Source organism: Rhagoletis pomonella, unplaced genomic scaffold (genome assembly GCF_013731165.1).
Source record: "Rhagoletis pomonella isolate Grant_MI unplaced genomic scaffold, Rhpom_1.0 Rhpom_scaffold_00221, whole genome shotgun sequence".
NCBI lineage: Eukaryota > Metazoa > Arthropoda > Insecta > Diptera > Tephritidae > Rhagoletis > Rhagoletis pomonella.
In genome coordinates this window covers 8,931-21,027 of record NW_023458775.1, presented here as the reverse complement: position 1 = coordinate 21,027, position 12,097 = coordinate 8,931, and the positions used below count along the sequence as shown (strand labels likewise).

General features: G+C 38.0%; 1 protein-coding gene across 1 annotated transcript; it reads left to right on the top strand.

The window, feature by feature from the left end:
* The first annotated feature begins 9,853 nt into the window (after positions 1 to 9,853).
* LOC118750391 lies at positions 9,854 to 11,405 on the top strand. Its single transcript, XM_036485111.1, has 2 exons — positions 9,854 to 10,146; positions 10,224 to 11,405. Exons 1-2 carry the CDS (start codon positions 9,966 to 9,968, stop codon positions 10,475 to 10,477), a joined length of 435 nt encoding a protein of 144 aa, XP_036341004.1. The 5' UTR covers positions 9,854 to 9,965; the 3' UTR covers positions 10,478 to 11,405.
* The last annotated feature ends 692 nt before the right edge of the window (positions 11,406 to 12,097 follow it).

Sequence of the window (12,097 nt, the reverse complement as noted above, 5' to 3'; positions counted from 1 at the left end):
GAAACGTATGTGGATGACATCCTATCCGGAAGTCATGATATTGACAACGCCACTGAATCACTTTTTCAAGTGATCAAAGCGCTTAAGTCAGCTGGTTTCATACTCAAGAAACTAACGGCCAATCATCCGGCCATTTTAGAAAAATTTCCAAAGGAGGATCTTCTCGACTCCAACTTTTTGAAATTTGAGAGCGCTTTCACAACCAAAACTCTTGGTATACAATGAAACGCACTCACAGATAAATTTTCATACACCATTCTGCCTGCATCGACATCGAATGCCGTCACAAAGCGACAAATTTTATCTTCTGTCGCAAAACTTTTTGACCCGGCAGGATGGCTATCGCCAGTGATGATTCAAGCAAAGATTCTTCTTCAAGAACTTTGGCTAGATGGCGTTGATTGGGACGAATGTGCCAAACCTATATCCTTGGCAAAATGGCAACAGTTCGCAGAAAATCTGCCAGCCATCTGCCACATCGAAATCCCTCGATGGGTTAATTTCACTCCGGGGCAAGATACCCAAATCCACGGGTTTTGTGATGCCTCGGAAAAAGCATATTGCGCTGCGATTTACATCCGCGCAGATGCTAGCAACCAAAGATATTCCACTCTCTTGGTCGCAAAAAGCAAAGTCGCACCATTGAAGACGGTAAGCTTGCCACGCCTGGAGCTGTGTGGTGCAGTCTTACTCGCAAAACTGGTCGCAACTGTTCGAAAACAGCTCAAATTGGAATCGTGCAACACATTCTTATGGTCAGATTCAGAGATTGTGCTAGCTTGGCTTGAAAAGCCACCATGTACATGGAAGACGTATATATCCAATCGGACCTCCCAAATCCGGGAATATCTTCCAACCGGTACATGGCGCCATGTTGCCAGCCAAGACAATCCAGCCGACCTCGGCACCCGTGGTTGCAAACCGCAGGACTTGGCAAATTCCCCACTCTGGTGGCACGGACCAAAATGGCTCTCTTGCCACATGGATGCATGGCCAAGGTCAAAGGCATGCAGTGCATCTCCACCAGAAAAGCGCAAGGTGGAGGTATATCACGCGCTCGAAGAAGAGGTCGATTTTCTTGATCGCTTTTCTTCTTTCTCTCGAGCACTCCGCGTGACTGCGTACATGTTCCGCTTCGTGAGCTATGCCCGCAACAAATCAAAGGGGTTAGCTACAATCACCTATCCACATCTGACACATAACGAATTTCAATATGCAAAAATTCATCTTATCAATGCAGCGCAATCACGCCATTTTCCGAGCGAAAAAAGCGCTTTGCAAGATAAAAAGCCACTTAACAAAAAAGTCCTCTTATTGTTCTCAATCCTTCGTTGGACAAAGACGGACTTCTACTTGTTAATGGCCGATTAGCACATTCCACATTAAGCTATAATGAAAGGCACCCAATAATTCTTCCTACCGAATCGAGGTTCTGCCAGCTATATTTGGAGTTTTTACACTCGCTGCTTCTTCACGCAGAAACACGATTAATGCTCCAAATGGTAAGGCAAGAGTACTACGTACCAAAGCTAAAACCTCTAATTAAAAAATGCATTTTTCAATGCAAAGTGTGCACGCTTTACAAGGAACAAACACGCACCCAAATAATGGCCGCTCTACCCCCTGAGCGCTGCAGTTTCTCTCCCATTTTCCACAACGGGAGTAGATTTTGCTGGGCCATTCCTAATTAAAGCATCGGTGCTAAGATCTACAACCCTTATCAAGGGATACGTTGCAGTTTTTGTCTGTTTTTCCACAAAGGCAGTGCATCTCGAGCTATGCTCGGATCTTACAACCGAGGTTTTTCGAGCAGCATTCGCCCGCTTCGTTGGCAGACGAGGTTTCCCCTCAAAAATTATAAGCGACAATGGAAAAACGTTCATTGGCGCCCAGCGCGCAACAGAACGCGACTTCGTTAAATTCCTTAACGAATGTTCCGCAGACATTGTCAAAAAATATGCCCCTCAAGGCATCAACTGGCAATATATACCACCCAGCGCCCCCCACATGGGCGGCTTGTGGGAATCTGCAGTGAAAAGCTTTAAAATCCATTTAAAGAAAACCACAAGTTCACTTTCGAAGAATTCACGACGCTTCTGGTGCGAATTGAAGCAGTCCTCAACTCGGGGCCTCTATCCGCATTTTCTCAAGATCCAGCTGATATGACAGCACTTACTCCGGGTCACTTCCTTCGAGGTGCACCGCTATTGGCCATTCCCGAGCCTAATGCGGAAGACCTCTCTCTACTAAACCGTTGGGAGAAAGTCAAAGCGCTTCACCACCAATTTAGTCGCCGCTGGAAAGAAGATTACCTCAAAGATCTTCAGAAGAGATACAAGTGGAAAACCCCACAACGCGATCCTCAGCCAGGCGACCTCGTCGTGATCAAAGAAGATTCGCTCCCCCCCACCGAGTGGCGATTGGGACGAATCGAAAACGTTCGCCACGGCCCTGATAACCACATACGTGTCGTAGAAATCCGTACGCAAAATGGAGTTATCGCGCGGCCACTTGTCAAACTGTGCTTCCTTCCAAAAGCACAATAAATAATTCTATACATCTTTTCCTTTTGTATATTAAGGGTTTTAACCACCCGTTTAAATATTGTACCCAAGTACTTCTCGTTTCTCTGCCTTTGCTTCTACTTCCAGATCGAAGACATCATGGCAGCACGGAAGGCATCCCCCCTGGCTCCAACGGCAGAGACAGACAACTGCCTACAATGCCGGCTCTGCCACCGGTACCACGCATTGCGGACGTGCCGGCCTTCAAGGCGATGAAGCCGCCGCAACGGTTGGGAGTAGCCCGCGCGCAAGGCTACTGCGTCAACTGCCTTGCGCTCACCCACACTACCGGGGAATGCGACTCGCCGGGTAGTTGCAAGACCTGCGGGCTAGCGCACCACACGCTGCTGCATGTAGCAGCCAACACCCATGCGCGCACGGGCCAAGGGAACAGCAACGCATTCCTGCAGGGCGGGGACGATGTTTAAGCCGCCGCTTAAACTTAATTCAGCAGCCGTGCGCGCATCCTGTGGCCGCAGCGGTGTGAAGTCCGAAAAATGATTAACGAGCGCGCACGGCCGCTTCCCATCATCGGGCCAAATGAGAGACCAGTCAGTTCAGCCAAAAACGTCGGACACCGCGCACGCGCCCTAGTAGTGGATGTTTAAATCTAAATATTTAATAAACACGCTCTGTACATACGCAGATAAACATTAATTGTTGTGCATAAATAAACACAAAAATATTTGTAATTATTATCCGGAACAAAAGTTTTTCCTTTATCGGAACAAGTTTGTGTGTGTAAAGAGGTGAGTGCGAAGGGACCAAGCGAGAAATATTCAGGGTGAGAGTGACGTATTTTCTCTACCAGTAGAGAAATAATCGGTAGAGAAAAGTTACAGAAACGGGCTACTGGTGGCTTTAGTATAAAGTTGTAACCGCGTTAAGATATTTGACAGCTGAAGGCGAGCTAATACAGTGCATTCGTCGCCGGAGAATGATGTTGCATTTCACCCAAGTGGAAATTTCTTGGTGACTGGCGGCGATGACGATACAATAAGATTGCTTGATTTATTAGAAGGTCGACAAATTTATACACGGTAGTAGTGCACCTTAGCGGACCCATATAATATAAATTTTTTCCTGTATTCAACAGTTGCTCGTTTGGAAATCTAATTTGCATACATTTGATGCCAATAGCTCTCGCAACAAACAAGCCAGTTCTCAAAGAGTCCAAATTGATTTTAGTCATGCAATACCTCCACATAACTCCGCCATAGACACACCAGTTGCTGGAGTACCAAAAAGCTGTGATGACAGTATTTTAATTGATCCTCGACAATCGGTGGCATATGGAATGCGTGATGGAAATTTTCTGGTGCTTCATAGCCAATATACTACAAGAGTGAGACGCTACAAGTGAAACGCTATGATAGTAATTTTTCTTAAATTTCCTTCTTTTATTAGCAGTTACATTAAGAAGCTCATAGAGGACAGAGCTGTTGCTGAGGAAGGTGTCGAGTTACTGCAGTACTGCAACTGGGAAAATCAGCATTTCGCACGTGCCCCACTCGTATGGAGTAGTAGCTTATGTCAAAAGGCTGGTTTTAGTATAATGCGGCATTCGCAGCATACCCTCACTGGCGCCGAGCCGTTGAAGAAATTTTGGCAAATAAACGTGCAAGAAATAGTTCCGATACTAGCACGTCCATATTCTTGTTAAGGTCATCAAAAAATTCCTTGTGTTGTAAATAATAAAGGGAATGCCGGATTATACTAAAGCCAGCTTCCCGACATAAACTACTATTCCATACGAACACAAAAATATAAATGTATCTAAAACTGAATAACTCAAATCAAATTGGATTGCATTTGCATAATATACCTAATATCGGAATCTGTTTTGATCGTAAAAAATACAACTTGCAATCATTTAGATTATAGTTTTGAAAGAAATTGATTGCAATCGTAAATTGTGTAAAAATTGTTAAAAGCAATCTGCCTTAAATTTATGTTCCCCATATAACGGGTATAAAATACGTTAAATCCGCACTATCTGCATTAACAAAAAATATACATTGGAATATTTAAAATAAAACGATTCATATTTATTTTCTAATAAGAATTATTTCTTAATTGAAAGTATTTTATACTAATATAATGTAGTGGTTAATGTTTAAAAATGAATTCGCAAAATGTCCGCAGCTCAGGTTGATTTGAAGAAATCCGTTTATAAATTTTTCGAATTACATCTACTTGAATATAGGATAGGCAGGGTTGCATACAAATGGTAGTTCCGTAAATATTTAATATATATTAGTTCATTCAATATTTACATCTGGGCCAATAAATAATGGCCCCTATTATGAGTTACATTCGATCTTCGACTGTGGTCGAAAGTGCTGATCGATTGAATTTTCATTTGGTATTATGGCGCTCATTCGATGAAGAATAGCGCTATTGTGAACTTCGGTCGTTTATGTTGTTCACAATAGTATATTTTTCACCGCTGAGAAGCTTTGTTTACAAATCGAGCAAACTAAATAGTGTGCTTATACATATTTATGTAACTTTGTGCAAATTAAAATGAAATAAAAAATAAAGCAAGTTTATAAAAACGTGGCAAAAATTAGTACAACGAAGTTCTGGGGTTCAACGATTCGTCAGAGGAGGAGAGTTTAGTGAGCTGACCAGGAGTAGTAAATGTTCAAGAGAGTTTAAGTGTAGTCATTACAATATATTTTGACATAAAATATATTTAAGAAATTTGTCTACAGATTTACTAAAAACTTCCGACTGTCTAAAGAGGCGTTTGTGAGCCAAATCTATTTAAAATATTTTAAAACTATCGACAGCTCTATGATTTGTTCTCAGAGATCGTGCCAACTGAGTATTGGGATTTTCTTTCACAAGTAAAAGCAGCCTTTCGAGCTTGTGTTTTGTATTCACGACGTTAAAACTGCGTGAAATTGATAAAAAATTGTTTAAAATTAGTGTCCACCCGCCAAAAAGTAAGAAAACAAATGCAAAATCATACATTTTTCACAATTTTCTAACACTTCGCTACCCCATCGAAAGCAAAATTCTGTTCGACAGAAAATTCGATACTCAAAGAAAATTTCGACACGGTTGCATAGCTCATAATACGAATTTCACTCTCGATCTTCGATAACCAGCGAAGATCGAAAATCGAATGCAACTCATAATAAGGGCCAATAACAAATATAGCCGAAAAGCAAAGTTTCGATTTACAGGTCTATTCTGCACGTTACCGAAGATTTTGTAACCGGAAAATTTTATTACCAAAAAATGTTACCAGTTCTTGTCACCACGATTCTAGGAACGTTGGTAATGCAGTTAAAATATTCAGCAATTCAGCTATTCTGAATTGTGCAAATTCTGGCATTGCATATTTCACGGGGTAATACTTTGTTACCAGCTTATGAGATGGTAACAAAATTTACCGGTTACAAGAGTACACAGAATGCGAAAAGGGTTTAAAAATTTACAGACACTTTAATTACCGGTTACAAACTTTTTATTACCAGCGCAGAATAGACCTGTAAAACGAGTTTTTATAACCCCCCATAAAATTACGATTAATTTTAAATACGAAAATAACGATATTTTTTTCATGGAGAGGTATTTTTTTTAATATACCTTGTTTATACCTACACAAGAACCGTATTAACATATTTAGATTTAGAGCATAATCAACACAATATATGCACATAAATATGTATTATTTCACAGATCTCAGGGTCAGCTTAGAAATACGTCACCAAAATTATATAAAATTTAAGTCGGAATTATTTTTATTTATAACGTAAAAGCGCTATCTGACCCAATCTGATAAGTATATTTCCCCTAAAGCTAACCGATTTTATTTAATTTGTCTCTCGTGAATATATATATTTTATTTAAAATGTTCAGATATGTACATATATTGTAAATTTTTGCTTTAATTTTCTATCCTTTTCATATTCAATTAAATACCTTAAGATTAAAACTTAAACGAAACAGCACAGCAACCCTTTTCTGTTCATCTTGAGAACACAAAACCCTCTTTTTTTAAAATTCGGCGCTGCACAAAATCCTGGCTTTTATATTTTCCAACAAAATACCACTTCGCAACCCTGGATTTCCACGAAGCGTTTCATTCGGGTCATAGTTTTGCAACTTCGGGCCATTCGGTGTTGTATGCCATATTGGCTGCCATATTGTTCACACTGTCATCGCCATATTGAACACCCTGTCAACTATCTGTCAACCCTAAGATATCTCACTTGTATTCCTCCACAATGATTGTGATAATTTGTTCTTATTCGAAAGAAGTTAATATGTAACTATAGCTTCGAAAATAATTCGAACTTCGAAAAATGGTCAAAGTTTAACTTTTTATTTATCGTTCGCATAGTGTGCCAGGCAAAGCGTATTTAACAAGGTGGTGTTACCCGTGTACATATAAGCATCGTACAGTTTCCTAAGTAAAAAACATTATCAGCTGATTGCCGACAATTGTCTATAGCTGAGATCACCTGTTTTTTGGCATTTGCTCTTAAATTTTACAATTTATTTAATTTCTATTATAATTTCTTCCATTTCTATTACAATTTATTCAAAAGATACTAAAAGCGAAGGTATGTGCGTTCGCCGGCAAATGCGTCACGCCGTTAATGTCAAATAATATTGAACATGTGCCTTTATATGCCAGCTGTTACAGACGACGCCGTTACGAATGCATCAATGTAGTTGCTGTCAAAAGTAAACCAACTCACTACTTTTATGTTGCGTTCATGCGTTGACATTTGAAATTACATTTGTGGATATGCTTATCAGCTGTTTTTTGTTTAGAAAACAATGAGCGCCACGACGCAAGGTGTGTAACAGCAAATTTTTCAATGTCGTCAACGCACCAACGGATCAACGTAACGCCGCAGCAAATAAAATTATGTACCTTTTGCTTAGCTCATTGAACCAAAAACACCAACACACTAACCAAAAACACACCTACAGCCTGTCAAGAAAAAAGGTAAGAAGAGTTACTTTACTTATGGAACTCTTCGATGCATATAAGTAAAAAATTACAACAAATTATACGCACAATAACTTTATGAATTACAACAAACACATCATTTTGACGTTATGATTTCCACGGCGAAAAATTTAACTGTTGCCCCAACACCACCTTATTGTACTCACCTTGGTGCTATCAATTTTCAGTACGGAAATTTGGCAGTTAGACTGCTTTTACACAGTTCAACTATTGAATTCAATTCTCAGAAAATCTAAATTGTTCTTATTCACTGCGTTACCGACACTTTCCAGTGATTAAGGGCCGGTTACTAAATGTCTGGTTAACACTAATGTCCGGTTAAACATTGTTATCGACGTGTTCGACTCCATTCATATAACAGGGAGTCGGTAACGTCGATAAAGATGTTTAACCAGAGATTAGTGTTAACCAGACATTGAGTAACCGGCCCTTAGGATTTTTCTCTATTTAGGTAGCAATTTAGACGTACTCGCACACAGCCTAAATATGGTTTAGTTACACCGATATGACTGAATTACTCAACTGTGTGTTGTCGAAAGTCGAGTCAACAAATATGTAAATAAATAATTTATTTTTTTAATAACTGCAGTGCGGTATACCGATATTAAAGTGCCAATTGAAATACATGTGGTCGGTAAACTTTCGGTAAAAACCGTAAATGTCGATCCGACATCATAACGAATAATGTGAAAGCGCTGTTATATGACATTTTCTTAACTCAGCGGTATAAACGCTGATTATTGGGCCCTAGCAATGATGTATTTGGGGTGTTCACAGTTCGTTCCAAATAGTGTCTCAAAATGTAGACGTCTACATTTTAAGACGTTTTCTAACCGTAAAATCTGTGGTGTTGTTGTTTCCCATACAAAATTGGAAAACGACGCTGTCTACATTTCGTCACACTCAAAGGTATGTTTTTTACGCGTCTACATTTTGCAACCTCGCAGCAGGGTTGCATTATGGCAATACTAAACACATTTTTTTTTTTATTGGGCACGTTTTCTGTATTTGAATTTAATTTAAGCGCAATTTCTGATGAAAAGAAACAAATCTAGGAAAAGAAATAACAATTGTTAGGAATTGGTAATTAAGTTAAATAATTACAATTTTTCAGAAGCAAAATCAAAAGGCGCCATATCAAAAATGCATGCAAAGAATAAATGTCTGGCAACACCAGCAAAGTTTTGAGACGATTTTGCGACGACTGCTAGAGAGGGGTGCTCACAGTTTGATGCTAAAGATGTCTAAAAATGTAGACGTCTACATTTTCAGACACAATTTGGAACGAACTGTGAACACCCCAATTGATTATTTTTGAATGGAGCAAATTTACTAACTGCCATACCTAACCGGGCCGTTACACATTAAATTTTCCCCTTTAAATTTTCAATTAGAGCGTTCCAGCATGTCTACGATTTTCAGGTTTTGCAGGATTTAGTCCAAAGTCGTTCCCGTACGCCAAAAATTCTGTATCTGGGAACACTGTCGTGAGAGAAACTGAGCAACTGTTCCCAGAATGAAGTTTCAAGATTTAGTCCGGAGTTTTTCTTCTGGCAAATTCATGAAAAGTGTCAAACGATAGGTAGAGTTGCATTTGTGTAAAAAAACAGAACGCGGTGAAAGCAAATAACCTTACATTTGTTAAAAAATGGAAGTAAATAACGAAATATTCGAATATATATGCAATTATTATTAATTATATAGATTTTAATAGTTATTTAGTGATCTTTCAGCCAAATCAGTCTTGTACTAATGACAAGTAAACAAACCAAATGACCTTTTTGTTCCCGTACACTTCTGCATCTGTTCTCCTGTTACTCTCACTAGATGCATTTTACGTAGCGTTACCGCTTTTGTACAGGTATGGCACTTTGACTTTAAAAGCTCTTTTCTCGCTGGGAAACAATAACTGATTTTTAGCAATGGCCCGCTAAAAGCAAAAACAAAATACAAGTAATTGTTGAATCGATACCACCTTATTTAAATTCGCCTTGGAATTACGTATGTATGTGGAAGTCTGTCGGTTTGTTATTTCTACGTAAAAACGACATTCTATGCAGTGCAGTGCAAAGTATGCATAACTGAGCTATAACGCAAATGCGTCAGAAAACGCTCTTGTTTACGTATGTCGGCAGATCGCCAAATTTATATTTCACATCGCCCACTACTTATATTTAAAAAGAAATGATACACCTTATGCCCGTATGATACTACGTTTTTTTCCTGTATTTTTCATTTGAAATACAAACAAAAAAACTGACGAAAGTCAAATTACAAAAACTATTCGGCAAGGTGTTAGAGAAAGACAAATTCTGTGTGAAGAACAGCTGAGTTTTGACGTTTCATTACCGAAATTCAAATAAACGAAATTAAAATTGAGGTAAAACAGTTTTGTAACAATAAAAATGAAATTAAAGTGGCAAGACAACTACGTATTCCATTTAATTGACAAAGTCCACGGTGCAGAATATATATGGAATCATATGCTACCATCATATAAGCACAAATATAAAAAACAGCAGTTTTGGCTCGCTTTGGTGGATGAAATGAACTCAACGTTCACAGCAAATGTACCATTTCAATACGGTAAGTTTTTAGCAAGTTCACATGTAATAACTAAAAGATATATTATATGTTTGTATATTACATATATGTATTTAAAGATGAAGTTACGCACAAGTGGTGCAACATCAAGTCATATTTCAGTTCAGAGAAGCAGAGGATGGACAAGGCAAAGAGAAGCGCTGCCGGCGGAGACGAAAACGTACAGACCAGCTGGAAGTTCTATGAAGCTTTGAAATTCCTAAAACATGTGAATGAGCATACACCATCAGTGAATAATTTTAATAAGTGGAGTTTGCAGGTACGACTTTTATTGTGTGAATCCGGGCAAAGCGTCGATTCGCGTGCTACGTAAAATTTGCTTAATATTTTCATTCTCTTGTAGAACCTGGGGAGCAACTGCAGCCTGCAGAATGTTTCGATCCAGGCTTTGACTCAGAGTCATCCTTTTCACTCATCGAAGACAACACAGAGTTCATTACAATTACCCCTCTTGCAATTACAAGTAACAGCAGTATCCAGTCGCTCCAAGATACTAAAAACATCTCTACAGAAGACACTAATAGTGATGCAACACCAATTAAAATCATATCGGATGAGATTGTAACTCCACCTCTGGTTACTTCGCAAAACTGTGGTCGGTTTGATGACAATAACAACAATAGCACTAGAAAGTTGGTCCATGCAACAAGAAAACGAAGAACAAAAATTAATAATGATTTGGATGAAAACGCCTCTGCTTTAATCGAAGCATCACAAAATTTAACAAATGCCTTTCATGTTGCATCAAAAACAAATAACACTGACGAAATTGTAAAACTGGACCCCGACTTGCAACTCAAAGCGAAGAAACAAATGCATGACATTTTGATGGATCTGCAAAGTGAGCAATTGAAACGGAATGGGCTTATGTAACACAATGACTATTTATATGTATGTATGTATTTACACTCATAGACAAAAATAGGAGTGTCCCTTTTTGTCATGTTTTGACCATTTTCCGTAGGTTATTGAATTTTAATAACTTATTTATAAAACTTTAGTTAACTCTACAACCAAACACATATCACTAGAAGCTTTAAACTTTAAACAAAATTCAAGAAAATGCATAAAATTACATAACAATTTCGAACTTCCTTTTAAGTATTTCAAAAACAAAATGGGTGGTTGCTCAGCTTAAAAAAAAACAATACCCAAAATTAACGGTGATCTTAAGCCACTTGAAATTTGCCATTTATTACATAAAAATTACACATCTACACAGACATGCAATTTTCTTTTTAATATTTAAAAGAAAAAAATCGAAATTTTGATGAGTTTTCCTGAATTTCGTTTAAAGTTTAAAAGTTTTATTGATATGGTTTTGTTTGTAGAGTTAACTATACATCCCGTGTCATAATTATAAACGCACCACATATTGCCAAGCTTAAAGATTTTTAATTAATGGGGTGTATTTTTATAAGTAAATTATTAAAGTTCAATAAACAAAGGGAAAATAGTCAAACTTTACGAAAGGAGGCAGAGTTATTATTTTGCCGAGTGAATATGTATTTTGATTATTCTTACCACTTTTTTACCTTATTATTACTTTCATTAAAATATTTGGTTGCTCTAATTGAATCAAAAATGTAACAGTGTTTGTACTACTCACGGTGCACCGCTAAGTAGGCAGGTATTAGCTAGTAGGTATGTACATAAATTGAAGACATTGTACTCATTTATTTAATCACCAAATAAACCAATTGTTGCTTCTACTAGAATGGAAAATTTCCAACACGAAAAGTTTTGGTTTATTTAAACAATGAAACGATATTTTAATTTACCGCAGAAAAATTGTTTTCGAAAGTTTTTCTTATTTCTTCAGCGCTCCTTTTTGACGCATTTCTTTCAGAAGCGGTTGTTGTATAGTTGTTATCTATTATTGCATCTGTTGAAGCTGTAACCTCTTAGTTAAGTTTATTTTCTGTCATTTCGT